We start from the raw sequence: 21,694 nt of genomic DNA, 5'->3' as shown, positions 1-21,694 counted from the left end.
GACCTCACCACCAGAGAACCCAACCTCACCACCAGTCAACATGACCTCACCACCTGTCAACATGACCTCAGCACCCATTAGCCCGAGCTCACCATCCGCCAACCTGACCTCACCATCGGTCAACCCAACCTCACCACCAGACAATCCAACATCACCACTAGTCAACATGACCTCACCACCTGTTAACATGACCTCACCACCCATTAGCGCGACCTCACAACCCACCAACCTGACCTCACCATTGGTCAACCCAACCACCCCACCAGTTAACATGACTTCATCACCACTCAACACAACCTCAGTCCAACCAATGTCCACCGTGTCAACGCCAGGTAATGCAAAGTCTCCAATACTCAGTACATCACTGCTAGTTGATGCAGTTGATGCACCTTACATAATTGCAAACTTGTACAATTTGATACCAGTTAATATTAATATGCTTCTAGGTACTGTAACCTTCTCACCAGTAAATGGAACATCAGCACAACCAGTAACCACAACTGGTGCTCCAGCTACAACAGATGCCCCAGCTGATTCAAAGATCGCATTGGGATTTAGGTTGGACCAAACCTTTCAACCAGAACTTGAAAACAAGTTGTCTCCAGAGTTCAAGGATTTAGCAAACAAAATAATAGCAGTAGTAAGTACAGTGACATTTCTTACTATCCTTAGTTTTGTACTGGCCAAGTGAGGGGTTATATTTTAGTATGTGCAATCCAAAATCTAGTGACTGTTAAAACGTTCATCCTTCACACAGAACAGTTTGAAATCATTTTTGTTACACTGGTTTGAAATTTGTTGCATTACTTTTTTAAGTGGTAAACTTGAAAAAGTAGGCTAGCCATAGTTGACCTTATTGGGTACAGCATGATATAAAACTAATGAGTATACAGATCGACAGTGAATACATGGATTATGCAGCTTTGAAATATAACTGGAGGATGAATAATAAAAATTATACAATAGTGTAGTAATGGAAATTCTCTCATAACTCTCATCCTTATTTTTAGATATAACTTTAACTGTTTGTCAATTTCATTTCTCCAGCTTGATGCCATCTATGCAATCAGATTTGGAGGCAGTTTCATTCGAGCTGTGATCATCTCTTTCAGGTATATGACATTACTCTCTTTATGTAACATTTGAGAACCAAAATAATACATTATCTCTATTAAACCTCTGCATATAGCACTGTGTTGTTCCACTATGCACCTTTGGAATTCAGTCAACAAATTCAAGTATAAGCTGTCCTTGTCTTGATCCTTAGAAGCACTGTTGTTTTTTTGGCAATGGGTGCATTCAAAAATGTGTTTGTTTTTTTTTCAAATCTGATTGTTCATTTGCTTAATCAATAATGATGAAAAAATAGTGTATCATCATTTGATTTTGGGGTGTCACAAATACAGACAAGACTAATTATGATAACAATAATTTCTCTTACAGTCCAGGTTCAGTTGTGGTAGAATCTGAGCTGATATTTAATAGCACCAGCTCAGTGCCAGAACCTAGGGCTGCAGCAAATGTTTTGGTGGAGGCAGCATCGAACAGTTCCAACTTCTCCCTTCCAGTGAATGTATCAAGCGTTGTTGCATCAAGTAAGAGTTGTTTCATTTTTCTTGCTATGTCACTATTATGAAATGCAGTATGTAGGACAGCACTTATTACTGCTCCCAAAGTTCTTGCAAATGCAACACAAATCTGTATTTTGTTGTTACAGCAATTAGTCCATCAACATCAGCACCTACATCTGTTCCGACTACACCCATCACCTCAGCTGTTACAGCTACTGCCTCGACAGCAGCTCCCAATGTTACAGCCACTTCTCCTGCTGCTTCCACTGCAGCTCAAACGGCAACAGCTACCCCCACAGCAGCTCCAAATGCTACATCTGCCCCAACTGCAGCTCCAATGACAACAGCCACTTCCACTGCTGGACCAGCTTCTTCAGCCAACACTGCGTCAACCAATCCTCCAACAGCCAATGAGGGAACCCTGGGTCTTCAGTTTAGTCTCAACCAACCATTTACATCAGATCTCACCGATTCAAACTCAATAGTGTATCAAGCTTTAGCTTCACAAGTGATTGCAGAGGTAAGATGCCCATGCACTATAATAGCATGCCTTTTATTCCAAAAACCCTCAGTGAGAATTGTTTGAAATGTTTGAAATAAAACCACAGCAATTAAAACCACTGAAACCGTGAAATATTCAACAAATTTTACTTTTTGGAAATAAATCTGATCATCATGTACACTGAATAGACTCACGTTGCTGACATTCTTGCATTGATGGAAATCAAAAGTTGGTCATTTTATTTCAGAATCCACACCGAAAAAACAAAACAAAACTTGTGCATTTGTTGTACGTCATTAAATTACAACTGAAAGTAATGTTGTCTTTCAGTTAAACAAAGTGGGTGCAAAGCTGTATGGATCATCCTTCAGGCGCAGCATTGTAAACAGTTTCACGTAAGACTGCATTTCAATAACTGATTTAATTTTTCTGGACATTTGCCAGTCACTTGCCTTTAGACTGTACTGTTTTTTTTGTTTTTTTTCTTTGTCACTATAGGAATGGATCAGTTGTTGTCAGCACAACCCTTGTGTTCGCCAATAAAACCTCAGTTCCTTCGGCAAGCAATGCAACTTCCCAACTCAGTAGTGAACTCACAAGCAACTCTTCCTCCCTGAACATTTTACCAGGCAGCGTTAGTGCAAGTAAGTAATTGGAGACTGAAAAATCAAACTTAATCAATCTCTTCATTAATCTATTCAAAGCCAGTGCATGCTAGTGTCATATCAATTGATAAACTGACAAACTGTCATTACTGGTACAGCTTCTTCTACTGCTGCTTCCACTGCAGCTGCTACTGCAACAGCTGCCACTTCTGTAGCTCAAACATCAACAGCTGCCCCTTCTGCAGCTCAAACATCAACAGCTGCCACTTCTGTAGCTCAAACATCAACAGCTGCCCCTTCTGCAGCTCAAACATCAACAGCTGCCCCTTCTGCAGCTCAAACATCAACAGCTGCGCCTTCTGCAGCTCAAACATCAACAGCTGCCCCTTCTGCAGCTCAAACATCAACAGCTGCCCCTACTGCAGCTCCTACTGCAACAGCTGCTCCAACTGCTGCTCCAACTGCAACAGTTGCTCCAACTGCAGCTACAACTGCAACGCCTGCCCCAAGTGCAGCTACAACTTCTGCAATATCTTCTACCACCACTCCCACAACTACTGCAACTACAGAATCCACCACCACTGCATCAACAAATCCTCCTTCATCCAATGAGGGAACCCTTACCCTTAAATTTCGTCTCGACCGAGTATTTACATCAGATCTCTCGAGCCCAACTTCGGCAGCGTTTCAGAGGTTAGCTCAAGAAGTCATTCAAGAGGTAAGATGCTAAGTGTGCTTCTCACAATAAAACCTTCTACTGCAATAAATTGACATTTTTCCATGTAACAGTAGTAATTGCACTATATTGGAAGGTTTCTTTTTCTGATCTAACTGGCTATAAGTTAGTACTGCCCAAGGTGAGAGTGAGTCCAGATCCTAGTTGGGCTCAATCTGCATTTTCTTCAAACTTTAGCAATACTCCTGCCTTGCAGGGCAATAGGGGAACTGGGCATTTTTGGTGAGCTGTTCATGGTGCTTGCTGCCAATTGTTGTGTGTGTAATTGCAAATTACAGTAAAGTTGTCTTTCAGCTGAACAGAGTGTCTATAAGGCTGTATGGATCAACCTTCAGTCGCAGCTTCATCAACACATTCACGTGAGACTAAGTTTCAATCACTGACTAAATTTTTGCTCAACATTTGGCATCCACTTGCTTTTAAAAAGTGTTGCTTTTTCTGTTTGACACTGTAGGAGTGGATCAGTGGCTACCGATTCAACCCTGGTGTTCAATGATAAAAGTTCAGTTCCTACAGCAAGCGACGCAACTTCACAATTCAGCAGAGAACTTGCCAGCAGCTCCCTGAACGTTATAGCAGGCAGCGTTTCTGCAGGTAAGTTATTAGAGGCTTAAAAGTCAAACCTTTCTATTTTATGGTTTACATTTATTTGTCTATTAAATATTCAAATGCATGTTCCAATGTCATATTTGTAATTCTCTGGTATTTTTTTAAATATGAAAGGCTCAACGTTGGGATGAAGCTCCCTTTTAAGCCTGCATTCTAAACTTGTGAAGTTATTTTCAGCCCAGAGAATTTTACTGACTAGTGCCGATGCTTTTTGTAATGTTTCAGAGTCAACATCAACAAGCAGTGCTCCTCGGCCCACAATGGGCTCATTGGCAGTCTTTTCACTAACACTGCTGGCTGTGGCACAGATGCTGATAGACTTTTAGGCCGCAGATACACTGACTTGGACAACTGCTTCTTCTCTTCTTTCAACTGTGGAAAGAGCAATGTACCAATCAACAAAAAACATGATATAACAAGTGTGCATTTTGAAATTTATCAACACAATACCATGTGTTATAAAGATGTGTACTGCGTGTCAAAAATTTAGAAAATTTCTCAGTATTTTCAACATTTGATAAATCACTTTTTAAATTTTATTTAAAGAACTAATCATTAAGATTGTCATACTATATTTTATACTTTTCGGGCATTTTTGTAGCAGTTGCCATTCACTTTACTTGTTTTGTAAATGCTTCTTTTTATGCAATTTTTCATGTGGCATTGTTAACATTAAAAAAATATCAATACATACGTTACAGGATAATGTACTATATATTTATTTTCAATTAAAAGCATTGTAAGATTCAGCAGGACACAATTTGCATCCAGTGGCATTGTTCAGTGCGAATGATGGATGAAGTGTGCAGCTCAGGTTGTTGAAATGACATGATCTTGATGCTGGAAAACAATGATTCATATTATACCTGGAGTTTTTAATCATATCCATGGAGATGACCTCCACTTAACAACGTGCAGTTTAAGGTGGGTTACCTGAACAACAACACAGGTGCCATGTAACAATACTGTAGGGGGAAAAAACTGGCATTGAACATAATGTTGGGTTTTGCAGAATCATCCAGTATCAAGTGAATAGTTTGCAAGTGGATTGCTGAATGCTAGTACAAAAGTGTCTAGATCCTATCATAACTTTTAGAAAGATTATTTAAGATTTTAATTAACAGATAAAATATAATACTGATTCTTCTTGTATATGCTTGAGAAGGGGTAATAATAAAGATTTGCATCTTTGAAAATGGCCTCATGGGTTTTTCAAATTCTTCTATTTGTCTCTTTTTTAAATAGAGGGGAAAAAAGAAATCCTTCTATATCAATAGGTTATGGGTTGGCTGTATATCAATTATCCATCCATCCATTTTCTATACCGCCTATCCCTTTCAGGGTTGCGGGGGGGCTGGAGCCTATCCCAGCTGTCAACGGCCATAGGCAGGGTACACCCTGGACCGGTCGCCAGTCGATCGCAGGGCAACACACATGACAAACAACCATTCACACACACAGTCACACCTAGGGGCAATTTTAGAGTCACCAATTAACCTAATGAGCATGTTTTTGGTCTGTGGGAGGAAGCCGGAGTACCCAGAGAGAACCCATGCATGCACGGGAAGAACATGCAAACTTCACACAGAAAGGCCCCACCCGGGGGGTACCGGCAACCTTCTTGCTGTGAGGCACGCGCACTATGCTGCGCCACCGTGCTGCGCCACCGTGCAGCACCTATATCAGTTATGTGACAACTAATCAGAACTGAGCCATTTTAAAACTTCATTTTTAAAATTTTAACTATTTGTAACAAGGTTAATGGTCATTGCAAAGACTTACAGCAGATGTCAGGGCAATGGAAGGGAATATTTCACAATGTGGACAGGAAAGTAACAGAAGGAAGCCTGGGCCTTTTGTCATCTAAGAACGTTTTGAAGAAGCTCTTCCTGGCAAGATTCTGCTATTTGTTTCACTTCATGTGCGATTCTATCATACCTCACACATCCCTTTGTCAGAAAAAGTAAAAGTGAATCCCACATGGGAAAAGAGTAACCGGAATATTCATGAATCATTCATGTAAATGTCCTTACAATCACTGAATTATCAATTCCCACTGATGTTTGGAACATCTTTACTATCATCTTTTTGTGGGCATTTGCACCAATTTTTGACCTAATGTCTATGCATTTGTCTGCTATAACGTCCCAATATAAAATACTACATTACTGTTTGAGTATAGTCTTTACCACATACAAACGTGCAAATATGAAACTGACTTTCTGTTGCCTGCCATAATAGCTTTATCTTTAGAATGGTGACCACAGCCTGTGTATGAAGCACAGAGAACAAGAACAAGTTTAACACAGGCATGTTAAAACAGGCAAGCTTGTGTAGGTCGAAAATTAGAAGTGGATATTTAAGTTTAATTCATCTAAATGTAAATGTAGAGAGCAAAAGCTTTCAAGAATTTCTGAAGGGTGTCATATCTATAATTCAAAGTATCTCCTGTTCCTATAACAATGACTGTATTGTTAGAATGGGTCTCCCAAAGAATTTGGCAGGAAACGGGATCAAAATTATCTGGACTAGAGGGGAGAAAAACATCTTAGTCTACATTTAGCCATTTAGCTCATTACTTGAGCACCAATTACCTGCTGAAGTAGCAACACCACACACTTTCTAGAGGGGTAAAGAACTTTCTAAAGGCCTCAACTGGAAGCATGATTATGTACTGAATTATGCACTGGTATATTTATGTCAAAGAGTAGGCTTTTTTTTTTTTTTTTTTGGTCTTTGGCTGTGGTATCTTCACACAATCCTCAGAGTAGGTAAGAAATGGTTTGAAATGAACATGTTGCTAACTACTAACAAGAGCACCATAAATTCATTCTTGGCCCACATGTACATGACAATACACTAATTACGCATGGTAGCTCAACATAGTTTCAAACAGTTGCATTCATAGACATGTGGATGATTTTGTTATTCTGTTGGTAGAAACCTAAAATCTACATAAACATCAGGCAAGACCAAGTTTTTATAAAGGCTGCACAGATTTTCTGGCACATGTGCAAGTTGTACTGTGTGTTAAAATGCTTTCATGGATAATTATATGAATTCAGGTCACATATGGAAGTGGTGTTTTATTAATCTGAACAAAAGACACACATGATGTGTGTGCTTTGTGTATACACAATACTACATAAATGTAATTATTAGTAATGACTGTATAATCCAGTGATTGCTATTGACAGTGATTTGCCTTGTTCTCATAATGTGCATGTGATAGCAATGACACACCAGAAGAGGGCTGCATTGCCCCAAGCACCATCCAAACCAGTGCGCGTGTACAGCTTTCATCCCTAAAATGTTTTGTTTACTGTATTGTGTGCTCTATGAGTTAAGGTCACACAGTCCTCATGTTACCCCTGGCCATGGCCACAACTTAGTTTTGATTGAAAACAAAGAGCCAGGGAGAACAAATTTTAAATGGAACTGAGACGAAGGCAAAGAATAGAAGGATGGCAAAATAATTAATCAGATTTTTTTTTTTTTTTTTTCTGAAAGATTCAGTATTCCTTTATCAGTCCTGCAAGGGGAAATTCCCGTTTACAGCAGCACTAATAAAGTGGATAGAGTAAAATCAATAAGTATATACAAAAGAGTGGAACGAAAAAATGACCGTCACCTTAAGAAATTATAAATAGTATTTGCAGACTGCTCTGTGCAGGTTGGATTGCACAGATTATTGCACAGATAATTCAAAGATTACTTGGAGCAGTTTTTGTTGTGTAGTCTGACAGCTGCAGGAAGGAATGACCTGCGATACCGCTCCTTCACAGACTTTGGATGTAGCATCCTATCACTGATGGAGCTCCTCAGTGCAGTGAGTGTGTGTTGGAGGGGGTGGGAGTCATTGACCGTCAAGGAGGACAGCTTGGCTGTCATCCTCCTCTCCTCCACCACCTCCACCAGTTCCAAAGGGCATCCCAGGACAGAGCTGGCCTTCCTGATGAGTTTGTCCAGCCTCCTACTGTCAGCTGTTGTGATGCTGCTCCCCCAGCAGACTTCACCGTAGAAAATGGCAGAGGCCACAACAGAGTCATAGAAGGTCTTCAGGAGTCTCCCACTCACCCCAACAGACCTCCTGAGCAGATAGAGTCTGCTCTGTCCTTTTTTATAAAGTGCAGTGGTGTTATGAGTCCAGTCCAGTTTGTTGTTCCCGATGAACACCCAGGTACTTATAAGGTCACCATCTCAATGTCCCTTCCCTGGATGTTCACTGGTGATGGGGGAGAATACGGGTGCCGATGGAAGTCCACAACCAGCTCCTTGGTTTTTCCAGCATTATTTAGGAGGTGGCTCTGCTTTCACCAGTCCACAAAATCCTGGATGAGTCCTCTGTATGACCTGTCCTCACCGTCTGTGATGAGGTCGACAATGGCGTCATCAGAGAACTTCTGCAGGTGGCAGGTGGGTGACAGGTGGGAAAAGTCAGTTGTATAGAGGGTGAAGAGGAGAGGTGCCAGCATCCTTCCCTGGGGAGCCCCTACACTGCAGAGGACAGTCCCTGACGCACAGTCCCGTGTCCTCACATACTGTGGGCGGTTGGAAAGGTAGTCCATTATCCAGCATGTGAGGTGTTTGTCCACCCCGGAAAGCTCCAGCTTTCAGGATGGCTGGCCCAATGGTGTTGAAAGCACTGCTGAGGTCCAGGAAAAGGACCCCAACAGAGCTCCCAGGCAACTCCAGGTGCGACAGAGCTCGATGGAGGAGGAAGATGAGGGCATTGTCCACTCTGATACCAGGCTGGTATGCGAACTGCAGCCGGTCCATGGACGAGCTCACCAGGGGGCGCAGGTGGGCAAGGACCAGCCGCTCCAGGGCCTTCATGAGCTAGCATGTTTGGGCCGCTGGCCTGTAGCAGCTAGAGTCCTTGGGATGTGGGGTCTTTGGCACAGGTACCACACAGGATGTCTTCCAGAGGCGTGGCACCCTTCCCAGTCTCAGGCTCAGGTTGAACAGATGTCCAATGATCCCACTCAGCTGATCAAAGCAGGATCTCAGGAGCCTGGGACTGAGGCCGTCCGGTCCTGCAGCCTTCCTGGTTTTTATCCTCCTGAGCTGATTCCTCACCTGGAGAGATGTGAGGGACAAGTTGGAGCAGGGAGGCTGAGTGTCTTATGATGTAGATGGGGGGCTGGGAGGAGCAGTCCCCACATAAAAACCTAAACATCTAAGATAAAATCAAAATGACTTTTATATAAAGGCATATTCCAATGCATTCACTTATATTTATTGTCCTCTCAGTGGATAAAGACATTTTGACTCCATGAACCATCTTAAAATGAATATGAAGAAATTTAGTCTTTTGTGTCTTTATCTTTCCAATGTCTTTAACTTTTACAAAAGATACCAGAGAGTATATCATACAGTGATGAATGCACTGAATGTGGCAAATCTCTCGAATGAAACTTCTTTTTTTCTTTCCTGAAGCCAATTCAAGGCTTCAAGGATGGAGAGTATGGTATACTGTACATACTGTAAAGCAAATTTGACTTTACTTGACAGAAGAGGAAGCCTCTATCATTTCAAAACAAAGCCTTGAATATGCGCAAACCCAAGACACTGTAACGTAACAGTTCAGGCGAGGGAAGGAAAGTGAGCGAAAATGTGCTAACTCGTGAAACAGGGTCAGGAGCCCTTTGTGAATATACAAAGGTAAGATGTGGCACGTAATTAAACCTCTTTTACAGGCTTCTCATTTAAAAACAAAGGAGCTGGACACCTTAAAAAGACAGTTGGATATGCAGTTTTTCAACCAACTCACAGTTTTAGCATTAGCATTAGCTTAGACTGCCTATAGTTGGATAATAAAACGTGCTAGCTAGCCAACATTTGTCATCATTTCAGCCGAAAAAAAACAAAACAAAACACTGTTGCAGTCTAGAAATGAGAAGCTGTATTTGATTACTTCCATGTGGGAGACCTACTGTTAAAAAATTAACTTTTAAATGTCAAGAGCAATATCTCCCACTGTTATCTTCATAAACTGCATTATGTTGCCAATGTCTTCAGTGAAAAAACTTGCAATGTTATTTACATAATGTCATCCTGAACTATTTACATCTAGGCCTATACATTGTCAAACTAATTGTTTCCCCCAGCAAACAGGGGGAATCAATTTGGGGTACGTACTGTCTGGCTGAAGGTGCTGAAGCTGCCAAGGGGCTCTCAAAATTTGCCAGATCTTGCCGAAAAGTAACCACAGTGGCAGCATAACACCACTGCAAATCTGAATCATAATCCTGAGGAACTTTTTCTGTTCATGGGGAACTCTCCCAACTCTTTACTTAAATTTTGTTTTGACTTCAACGATTGTAGCCTGGCTACAGGACTTGTATGACACTATGGTTACATTACAATCTGTTGAATATTTGTCAAGCCTCTGACAAATACTTAATGGATGTGGTTTCAAGTACTGTGTTTTGGGGTTTTTTGGCACAAGTAAGTTACAAATGAGATCAGATGAGATAAAACTTTATTGACCCCACACATTTTGTTGTTAAAGACAGCAAGAATAAAAAGGAGACATAGAAAAAGAAGAAATGGACAATAAAAAGGGACACAGACTGTTGTGGAGACGGACTCCCTTCTTGCTGTCTCGAGTGTGAGATGACAAGAAAGAGCCTGGAGCAGGAGAAGTTGATAGATTATATACAATACATTATCTTTGTAGACAGGAAGACTTTGTTCTATCATCAGAACAATGTCAGCACAATAGGCACGTCATAATGTGTTGTACAATCAGGACAAGGTTCACTTAATGAGTGCATAATAACATACTGTACGTGGTGTCGTGGTCAGCAGATTATGACACACGCACACACCTAATCATATGACATGGTTATTCATTTGGCTTTGAGACTGAATAATTATGATTGAGTAAAAGAGAAGATGAATAATAAGAATTCCCATTACGGAGTTGACATCAGGCATCAGGACCGTTCTGATGTATATTTTCCAATTTCAGTTTCTGCACATCTAATTCAATTTTGCACATTCAATATTCAGTGTATATAGCAATTCTAATATATATTCTCCATTTCAATTTTGCACATCCAAATGCTCAGTATATGTATATATATTTGTTTTATTGCTGTACATTTTATTTTATTGTGTTGTATATTTCTTATTTACATATATCCTTAGTATTAATACTCTTTTTTATATTGCCTTTATATATATATATTCCTTCTCGTTCTTTCTTTCTAATTTTATTCTAATCTGTAATTCTATTTTGTATGGAGCACTGCTACAAAAAACAATTTCCCCTAGGGGATCAATAAAGGAACTCTGAATCTGAATCTGAATCTGAATCTAAGGTACACAGGAAGGAACCAAAGAGCCAGGATATCTATCTGAGGCTCCTGGTCAAGTTATACAGGTTCCTGGCCCACCGCTGTAATGCTCCCTTCAACAAGGTCGTCCTGAGGAGGCTCTTCATGAGCAGAACTAACAAGCCTCCTCCATCTCCCGTCTGATCCGTAAGATGAAGTTGCCTGGCCGTGAGAACAGAACCGCTGTTGTTGTTGGAACAGTCACTGATGATGTCAGGATTCAGGAGATCCCCAAGCTCAAGATCTGCGCTCTGAGAGTAACTGATGGTGCCCGCCGCAGGATCCTGAAGGCAGGCACTCAGGTGATGACCTCTGACCAGCTGGCTTTGGCTTCTCCCAAAGGACATGGCACTGTGCTGCTGTCAGGACCCCATAAAGGCAGGGAGGTGTACAAGCACTTCGGAAAAGCCCCTGGAACTCCTCACAGCCACACCAAGCCCTACATCCGCTCCAAGGGCAGGAAGTTCGAGAGAACTCGTGGTCGCAGAGCCAGCCATGGCTACAAGAACTAATCTCTCTTTGTTTTCCATGCAATCTGATACAAAAAAAAGATTGACTGTAAAAAAAAATTTTTTAAAAATCCCATTACAAGGCTAAAAACAAAAATACATTTGTACATTATATAAACAAGAGAATAAATCTTTCGAAAGATGGCTCAGTTTCACAATGGAAGACTTGAACTGCACATGAGTAAGATATGGAAATTTGGAAGCAGACAAGCAAAAGCAACAACTAAAATCAGTCAGAAATATTCCAAACATTACAAAGACCTTAACAAGTGAGTGTAATATTACCTCCTAAAAATTACAGTGTTTGTTGAAAAGAACATTACATTACATTTCTCTTGAAATACATATACAAGGTCCAGAATGATAAATAAAAACTTGAAGGATCACATAGAACTACAGAAGCATAGTCAGTGTTATGCTGTTCATAATGAAATGTGTAATCATATTAAATAGGTCACTTTATTTGCCCCTGAGTAAATGCAACAAAACCCAGGAATCAACCTCTCTTCACTCCTGTTTTAGAAATAAAAGAACAGATGTGCAGACAGTCTACCCTGTGTGTAAAGCACACTTGCACATATGAATGACTGGTCTGAAAAAACACTAGTTATTGAGCCAATGTGCCTTTTATTGCACCCTTCATTAAAAATCCCCCCATGTTTAATTAGAACACATCCGCCACACTTGAGATGCGTCTGTCACTGGCTGAGGCCCAAGGTATTCATGCTCGGCAGGATTTGCTGTGCTCAACTGCACACTGACACACATGAAAGGGATGATGAGAGCTGTTGTAGGAGTGCAGGATACAGAAGGTGAAATTGAACCCATGTGAAATGTGAGGTCAGATAACAAGTTGTCTTTTCTTCTTTCAGATGTATTCAAAATAGAAAGTTTTGCTGCTGCAAGTCTTTTTCCCTCCATGTCATTTAGTATTGTAATTAATTTTTCCCCCTCCAATTTAATTCTTCATTTTATCTTGCAAAATAAAACAAAATAAACAATATCTAACAAGATGGGACCATTTTTTGCATGAATAGACACAGCACACAGCTGTGCAACTGCTGGTTCATGCCATCACTGGTGTTTTCCACCATATGTTAGATGTCAAACAACACCTATATTTAAGATGTTCTCAACATTCATGCGCAAATGTGCTTTTCCTTTTTTAGGCAACAGTGACAGCAATCAAATATTTCCTGTGTGCAATAAAAAACCCATGGTGTATCCCTGTGGGTATTGTTGTAGCTCATCCTGGTGCTCTGGAAAAGCAGAGAAGAGGTTTCTGGCACATCTTCACCTACTTCCAAGGTGTAAACAGGGAAAGAAAAAGTGATGCTCTAAAGGATGATGTCATGGAGCTATGGCGAAGTAATTTCATTCATCCTGATGGGGACATGAATGTCTACATCAAATCATGTCAGTCCATTTACAGTTATTGAGACATTTTAATAAAAAACAAAAACAGCATCCTGCTGGTGGCACTACAGGAGATGTCAGGCGATCACCAAATTCAATGAGACACATAACATTCATGGCTACCATGAATGCTCAACCCCAGTTCCAAAAAGTTGAGGTGCTGTGTAAAACATCATTTGCACACACACACACACACACGCACACACACTTTCCGACAATGGTTTTACAAAGTGTTCCTGAGCCCATGTAGTCATATGCTTTATACAATCAAGTTGATCACAAAGTGGTGAACCTCGTTCCAGCCCTGCTTGTGAAACACTGAGCCTTTCGAGGATGGCGCTTTCATACCCAATCATGATACTACCTGTTAACAAAAATTAAAAAGTGTCTGTGCCCTGATTGCTCTTTCTGCAGTCATTTGAATTGAGGTGGCAAAGGAGTTGGCAGCAGACTGTATTTTATCCCTGTGATTATTGTTGCATGTGTTCATTACAGCCCACTACCCAGCCCTCCCGTCCCTCTCCTCTCTCTGTAAAAGCAAGGTTGACAGAGCAGCAGTATGATGCTCATGAGGACCGACGATCATCTCTCTTCTGTACAGGTGAGTGTTATTGTTTATACAGTTTACTGGTAGTGCCTGATGTGAACTAGCACAATAAACGAACCTTTGCTTTTAAACTGAATTGAAAAGTCCTTCTTTGAAATGCTAACGTCTGTAAATAAGCTACTTTGAAGAATGATTACAGAGAAGCTGAGCTGCTCTTTGTGGAATCAGACGGAAAGATATAGACTCCTACTGTATTTGTGATACTTTAAACGTAGAGTTGCAGTTACTGTAGCTTCTAAGAGAAAAAAACAATTCTCACCTCCATATTTAATGCATTTCATTGTCATCAACATCATACTAATAGTTTTTCTTTCTTGAGTATTGTTGTATTGCAAAAGGTGCAACCATCAATATATTTTATCCATTACAAAACTTATAGCTGGCCATTATTATATAAATCTGTTTATATTATTACCAGGCACATAGGAAAATATGACTAGAATGAACATTATGTATATATACACTAAATTACAGATTTATAAGGAAGATGGGAAATGTTACATAAAGCTTCTGCACTAATATTGCACTAGTTATTTGTCTCCTGGCAGTGTAAGTCACCAAACTGAGAAATTAAGAAAGTGATTCTGTGGATAATAGCAGAAAGGAGGCACTGAATAAAAAAGATTAATATAACTGCATGACTCCTGCAGCCATGCTGCCTCTAACATAAATAGAAAGATTATAGGGCTGAAAGGGAACAGGGGCATCTGCGACAGGGTGGGGGTGGGGATGACTGCCCCTACCTTTTTGCTGAATGCTGAAAACCTGGATGGGTGTAGCGGGATCTACCTGTGTGGCAAGTCCATATTAATACATTTATCTACTTCATCTTGATTTTACCAATATTGCAAACCGTCATGGTGTGTGTCTGTTCAACTCAGCAAATCTGTAAGCCAAAACAAAAACCTACATTTTCACTCTTCATCACCTTCCCATCACCAGCAGTCTCTGCGGTGTTCATTAAAATCTATTCCAAGTCAGCTGGTACATCTGCGCCATGTTCACACCACTGGCTGAAAACATAATGCAGTTGTGTTCATTGCAGTCACGTGTGTTCTGGTATGTGACATACTGTAATATGAAATGCACGAATTAAGAGGACTTAAGTTCCACAAATACTTAATTGTTCCCTGGGGAAAAATGCACTTATGAAATTAAATAAATGAAAAATTTTGTGATAAATACAGCATACGTGGTTCAGATTCCTGAATATGTATATAATGCACATAAGAAAATGTCATTGTCTTGACAAGTTTCACAACAACAGACCTGACGACAGTTGACTCATTTGGAGTGTATTTCCCTGCCTCCTCAAGCTAGTCAATGTATTACATTAGAATATAATTTTTTTGTGTGTTAGTGTAGAAAACACATGCAAAAAGTGATTGTGTATCATTCTCCTCATTATATCCAGGTCTGTGTTGATGAACAGTACATCTGGTTTTGCTCACAACACCAGCTAAAGAGATGGTGTCTGAGATACGGTAGCTACACCAGAACAGAAAAAAAAGCTTTTCAGGTCCACAGTTTTGTGATTGGTACATCAAACTAATGCTTACATTTTAAAGTTTAACTAATGAGAGATTACCACGGAGCAGCAATTGGGTCTGAAACAAACAGAATTCTGGGTGGTTTGTCCACTTTTTCATTGTTAATGTACACCCAAAACTCTCATTACTTACAGCTGTATCTGTGTGTTTTGACAGGTTTGATTAGACCATGGATAACAGCAGCTTGGGAATGCTCGGAGATGTTAACACATCTCTTCAGATTGAACTTCAATCCTGTACTACGCTGAGGAACCAGGCTTCTCGTATTTTCCTATATGCCTTCCTCTCTGTTGGTATCGTCTGCACAGTGGTAGGCAACTTCCTGGTGGTCTTGTCCATTGCCTACTTCAAACAGTTGCAGTCACCCACAAACTCTTTCGTCATGTCCCTTGCAGTGGCTGACTGCCTTGTTGGCCTGTTAGTGATGCCTTATAGTATGATCCGGACCGTGGAGGGATGCTGGTACTTCGGTGTCCTTTTTTGTCGGCTTCACTCTAGCCTGGATGTAATGCTCTGCACTGCCTCCATATTCCATCTCAGCTGCATTGCTTTTGACCGCTACTACGCTGTTTGCAACCCACTGCTCTACTCTTTGAAGATGTCCCGCAGTCGTGTAGCTCTCCTTATTGTTGTATGTTGGGCTGTCCCTATGCTCATTTCCTTTGGACCCATAATGCTAAACCTCCACGTTGCCGGTGTGGATATCCAGCTCCCGCAAGATGTATGCGTTTTCTTGGTCAATCGAATTTATGCTGTAATGGCCTCCTTGGTAGCCTTTTACTTGCCAATGGCTGTCATGCTTGTAGCCTACTGGAAGATCTTCAAAGCTGCCAAACGGCAAGCCAGGCAAATCAGCGCCATGGAAAGTCAGATGGCTGCTGGAGTCGGCAAAGACTCAAGCAAGAAACAAAGACACCGAAACACAATGAGGAGGGAAAGAAAGGCAGCAAAGACTTTGGGTATCATCATGGGAGTTTTCCTAATCTTCTGGATGCCCTTCTTTACAGTCAACATTGTGGACCCCTTCATTGAATACAGCACAGAGGTGGTTGTGTGGGATATTTTTTTGTGGCTGGGGTATATCAACTCATCTCTAAATCCCTTCCTGTATGGTTTCTTCAACCGTTCCTTCCGTAGGGCATTCCTCATGTTCATGGGCTGCAGGGTATGCCTGCCTGGAGCCTCCCCTGGGATGGAGCTATCGCACACTAGAAAAGAGGCAAACGAACGTGCAGATCAACCATAAAATAAAGACTAAATAAAGCATCTGTATACTTTCTGTCGGCATATAAAGATCTGTGAATAGCAAGGAATCTGTTTTTGGAAATCAATGGTGCTATTCACAGGGCAGAATTATAATTCTATAAGAAATTTTTGTGAGGTGGGCCACTAACCATGGCTTCAACCATGATTTATGAAACTCTTTTCCTTCCATGTATTGTCAATGTACATGCATTGTGACTGCAAAAAGGCTTTTTCTGGTACTGGCACTTTTAAGTAATAAACTATCTTTGGATTATGTCGATGTGTTGCTCTGGCCTTGGAAGAACAGTTCTCCTATGTAGGAAACATTAGATGAAATTTCAACCAGACAATGGCAGCAATAACTGGCATATAGCCATCTATCTGCCAGTCCTTATGTTTAAGTGTTCAGATTGCTATATGCTGAAGTAAAATCCTTCAAATGGTTGCCACATGTGTATATAGCTACAATCAAAACTCTTCATTTGAAAATAGTTTCCTTGAAAAAATATTTTTTTCAGAAACAAAAAGGGAAGCTTCAAGTGGATCCAGGACGATGGCAGGGCCTAGAAATTGCTCTGACTGAAAATAAATTGTTTTTTAATCTACAAACTAGTGAAGAGGAGGATCAAACTATACCTAAAGCACAGATAACAGGTTTTTATGGGAGAGAAAACAATTCCAGAGAGCGAAAAAAAAAGGGGCGAGTTTGGGGAGCCATGATGTGAAAAGCAAGGCTTGGAGAGGCCACGGCGCAGAGATACCCACACTTCACAAGGTCAAGCTAAACTCAACAGGAGTGCCAGGTCGACAACAGTGGCACAACACCACCAGCATCAACGTCAATTAAAAACAGTACTGTAACCCCAAAAAATGCAGCTATATAGATGTTTCAAGCAACTTGATGTTGAGCTGAGATGCTTCCTGTTTGAAAAAGGAGCAGTGCGGCAGCAGTGTCCTGCCTTGTGTGGTTCTATGTTCATGTAAGCTTTTGTCGTTGCAAACAAATCATGTACTAAAAATAATGAATAACTAGTAATGAATAACTCGAATTTGAATATATGCTTGTGCACCTTCAATGTGTAGAATAATTTAACTGGTACCCACTAATATTAATGTTCATTTCATAATTTTGAGCTCAAAACATTCAGCACATCTAAAAAAAGTTCATGAAATTACTAACATTCAACGTATTTTACACTAATTTAACTAATTTTATGATAAATTCCTAATAGTAATAATAATAATGACTCACATTACCCTCATAAATATTTTAATATGAAGTAATTTTTTCTAACATTTTTCTGATCTTAAATCGATAACAGAGCAGAGGGCAAGTAACTGTTACTTTGTAGAATGACTGTGGGTACATCTGAAGTCTCTTAAATTGCATCCCCGCTTCCCTCACTTGGATCTTTTCCTCGCGTCTTAGTCCCTGTCACTGCGGATGCATGGAAAGACACAAGTGTGCACACATGGGCGCTGTGCTAATACTAATAAAGGCACACAGTTATCAGTGCCAGAGCAGCAGTGTTTTCCCTCTGTAGCCTGTTACTGGTTTAACAAACACCTGCCTGCATTCTGTATTTATACTGTGCTGTCCTGCTCGGAGGCACAGGAACCATTCCTACTGGCAGAATGTGTTTGTATTAATTATTCATTATTTGCATCTGTATTTACTGATATTCACATGAATTCCTTATTTACTAACCAAGAGTATGATTAGGGTGTCTTTTGAACACTGGAAATCATTATTTAGGCTAAGGGAAAAATTGAGATTATATCACCATATCAAAACTGACACTCAGGAATTATCAGCCCCACATGTGACCAAATGGAAATGGTGGAAAAAATGTTTCTTTCTAATAGACTCTCCTTCTTTAATTGAAACCAGTTAATTGGGGAATAACAGATCATGAGAAGAAGAATCTTTCTCAGAAATGAAGAAAGTTGTTTGTGGTTCTTTTGTTGTTCAGACCTAAAGACCTAAAAAAAAAAAAAATTGGGGAATGATACACTCTACAAACGTATAGTTTAATCTGTTATTGTTACGATCCTGAAAACCTGTCTGTTCCGAGTGTTTTCTTTTCCCCTTTTCCTTAATGTTTTCTGGTCTAGCAGGGTGTGTCCCTGCACCCAGCCGGCTCTGCCTTGTCAGCAGTGCACCTGGCGTGCATCAGCCTGATTAGGGCACAGGATAAAAGGGGGAGCTTCTTTGTTACCTGTTGCCAGATTGTCCTGAGGCCATGGCGGTTTCTTTGTTTGTTCCAGTGTGAGTACTAGTTTTGATACCCTTTCCTTGTGTGCTATCTTTGTCAATGTTGGCTTTTCTTTGGACTGCAACTCATAGTGTGCCAAAAACCCCTTTCGCCAGAGCTCCTTTAGCTGTTCATTTCCACTCCTTTTGAGTGCATTTTCTGTTGTTTAATTATTGTTAAAATAAATTATCTTTGCTTTTCCTTTTCTCGTCTCTGGTCTGCATCTTTGGGTCCTAAAAACATTTCAGGCGAAAAGCCTAACAGTTATCTGTCTTCACACTGGTATGAAAATCCAGTAAAAGACGTCCATGAAGGCTGCTTCTGTGTATCTTCCCTCATGACGCCTCAGACATCCTTCCTCGCTCCTCTGAGCAGAAATAAGAGCTTTGAGAGGCCTTCAACATAGCTAACCATAACAACTCCCAGTTCCAGCAAGGAAATGCCAAATAAGAGATTCGGGATGTCCCCTATAATGGGTCTAGCTGAGCTGTCACTACTTGTAAGAAGTGAGTAACACAAGGATCCGTTTCCCTGTATTTTGAATTTTAAGAGCTCTTCACAATGCTTCTAACACAATGGCACAAAAAGCTGTAAATCTGTGTATGACCATTTAATAAATTATGATATTATCTTGCATAAACTATGAATTTATTAATATTCTGCCTTGAAAATATTTGTGAGATTACAAGTGCCTTTCCATCTCAGCTGTTTGCATTTATCTTCCTGATATCACACCTGCCAGCTGGCACAGTTTGGAGGTTAGAATTTCAAATCAAAACACTAATTTTTAAATATCACACATTTGGTGTCCAGCATTAGCTGGGAGTGGGTTTTCTTTTCTTTTTTTTTCCTTTCAGGTTTTACAGTTATTCTGACAGCTTTGTGTTACTCACCTCGACATTCACCTCAACAGGAATACTGTTTTAGTATCTAGTTTTGCCAAACTGCTAAATACATTTTGATGGTGAAATGAGGCAAATAACAGGACTCAACTGAGGTGTATTTGTCTTGATAGAGCTAGCATCTCTCCCTTTCATCCACTCTTACCTGCAACCTTATTTTCTCAAAATCGTATTCGCTGTGTTATTTTAGTTACTTCCTCATTAGCACTGTGGACATTTGTTTAGTATTTCAGGCCACTCTTAGTTTTGCTTCTCAGACTGCAATATTAGAGTTGCACATAAATGCGTATTAGTTTGATCTAAAATACTAAAAAGGTTTAGTTTAAAGGCTAAAACGGCAGCCAATCTAACCCCGGGCTATCTCAGACAGAGCTAAGGGCTGTGTTTCCATGGTAGCACACAATCACATGTGCTGATAACTGACACAAAGAAGAAAACATGACTCCATTGGCGGTTTAACATTGCGGTAAAGTGAGTAATGAGAGTGGAAAGCATTTTCAGGAACCCTAGAATTCCGCTCAATATATAGATCATTTATTGCTTTCGCCTCACTCTTGTAACTTCTAACCCTGCAAGACACCGAGATAACCAGCGCCCAGAATGCATAGCAAATTAGTCTTACTCGAGATACTCAAGGACCAGACAGCTTTGAGCAAATGATGAACTTTAGATGTCTGTTTATTGGCTCCTAGCCACATTCACAGTCCATCTTATTTAAACTACCACCAGTGCTGTCAGTGCACAATTAGCAGTCAAGGCAGTGGCTGTCTCTTCGGCAGCCTCTTCCACTTTCTGAAAGTGCAAAGTGTGAGAGTGTAATCAACACACTGCAATGGGAGCCGCGCTGACTTTTTTTCACCGGAGTTAGAAAATGGCTTTGATGGAGTTATATTGTTGTTTCAAGTCTGTTTTCTTTTTGAGTGACAGAAGGGTGACCGAGAACAAATGGAAAAATGTTTCAAAGGGCATTTGTTTAAGACCTCAACAAAGAGCATTTGAACCATGACAACAAGCTGTGTTTCATTTTTTTTTATTTAGCATATTGGTTTTGAATATTTTTAGTTATATTTCTTCCATTCATGTATGGATTTTGAGAATACACCCCATTTGCTCGCAGTAATTGGTGCTTTAATTTCTCTCCCGAAACCAAATGTTGGCAGCCACCATGTTTAGTCCACTTACTGTTTGAGTCCTTTATGGAGTGAAGATTAGATCATGGTGGAATGAGGCTAATGACAGGAAGCAATTGAGTATAAGTCTTGACCGAGTCTCTCTTTCCTCTTTCTCTACGTGTCCTGCAGCTCTATCTTTATGTGGGCCTGTCTGTCTGTCACTCTCTTTGAATTCCTAAAATCTCTACTTGTGTTTGTTTGTCAGTCAGCACTGTTCACCCTGCTTAACACATGCACATATTGATTTATTTCCATCAATTTCATTGGTATTTTGTCTAACAACAAACCATCTTTGCTTCCCAAAAGCATAAGCTTGACATAAAGGTGAAAAGGTCAGTCAGTCTTAACTCAATTCAACTTGTTATCTCTCCTTTTTATTTTGCATTTCACATAAAGAAACATAACCAAAGAAGCACATTCATTTCACATTAGCACTCACTTGGCCAAGTAGACTCATGGGTTTTCTAATCAAGCAAGCGTACATATCGATTCATAAATCCAACCGTTAGAATAAATACTGTGTAGCATCTTTATTCTTAGCTGGCCTCTTATCTTTACAATGCCTTGTCAAAACAGAAAAATGGCAGACAAAGTATCATAATTCACTCTGACATATTACATTTGATAAAATCCAGACATTCTGGCAACAATAAAAATTGCACTTATGACTAA

The 21,694-nt window shown here is 40.3% G+C and overlaps 2 protein-coding genes, 2 long non-coding RNA genes and 1 pseudogene across 4 annotated transcripts; all 5 read left to right on the top strand.

The window, feature by feature from the left end:
- Window positions 1–110: 110 nt before the first annotated feature.
- On the top strand, window positions 111–1,112 carry LOC139336976 (uncharacterized). The gene is made up of 3 exons (XR_011602510.1): window positions 111–332; window positions 447–640; window positions 1,048–1,112. It is a non-coding gene; the product is annotated as an uncharacterized lncRNA (long non-coding RNA).
- A 710-nt stretch (window positions 1,113–1,822) lies between these two features.
- Window positions 1,823–2,943, top strand: LOC139350398 (uncharacterized; the record flags this gene model as incomplete). Its single annotated transcript, XM_070991747.1, has 4 exons — window positions 1,823–2,091; window positions 2,404–2,468; window positions 2,572–2,717; window positions 2,837–2,943. Coding segments are annotated over exons 1-4 (501 nt in total), but the record flags the coding sequence as incomplete, so codon positions are not given.
- Window positions 2,944–3,013: 70 nt separating this feature from the next.
- Window positions 3,014–3,966, top strand: LOC139336971 (uncharacterized). The gene is made up of 3 exons (XR_011602507.1): window positions 3,014–3,396; window positions 3,709–3,773; window positions 3,869–3,966. It is a non-coding gene; the product is annotated as an uncharacterized lncRNA (long non-coding RNA).
- Window positions 3,967–8,406: 4,440 nt separating this feature from the next.
- Window positions 8,407–11,933, top strand: LOC139350373 (uncharacterized; annotated as a pseudogene).
- Window positions 11,934–13,787: 1,854 nt separating this feature from the next.
- On the top strand, window positions 13,788–16,766 carry LOC139345564 (5-hydroxytryptamine receptor 4). Its single transcript, XM_070984218.1, has 2 exons — window positions 13,788–13,892; window positions 15,605–16,766. Exon 2 carries the CDS (start codon window positions 15,618–15,620, stop codon window positions 16,692–16,694), a length of 1,077 nt encoding a protein of 358 aa, XP_070840319.1. The 5' UTR covers window positions 13,788–13,892; window positions 15,605–15,617; the 3' UTR covers window positions 16,695–16,766.
- The last annotated feature ends 4,928 nt before the right edge of the window (window positions 16,767–21,694 follow it).

Source organism: Chaetodon trifascialis, chromosome 2 (genome assembly GCF_039877785.1).
Source record: "Chaetodon trifascialis isolate fChaTrf1 chromosome 2, fChaTrf1.hap1, whole genome shotgun sequence".
In the NCBI taxonomy this organism is placed as follows: domain Eukaryota; kingdom Metazoa; phylum Chordata; class Actinopteri; order Chaetodontiformes; family Chaetodontidae; genus Chaetodon; species Chaetodon trifascialis.
This window is presented reverse-complemented; position numbering and strand designations above follow the sequence as displayed.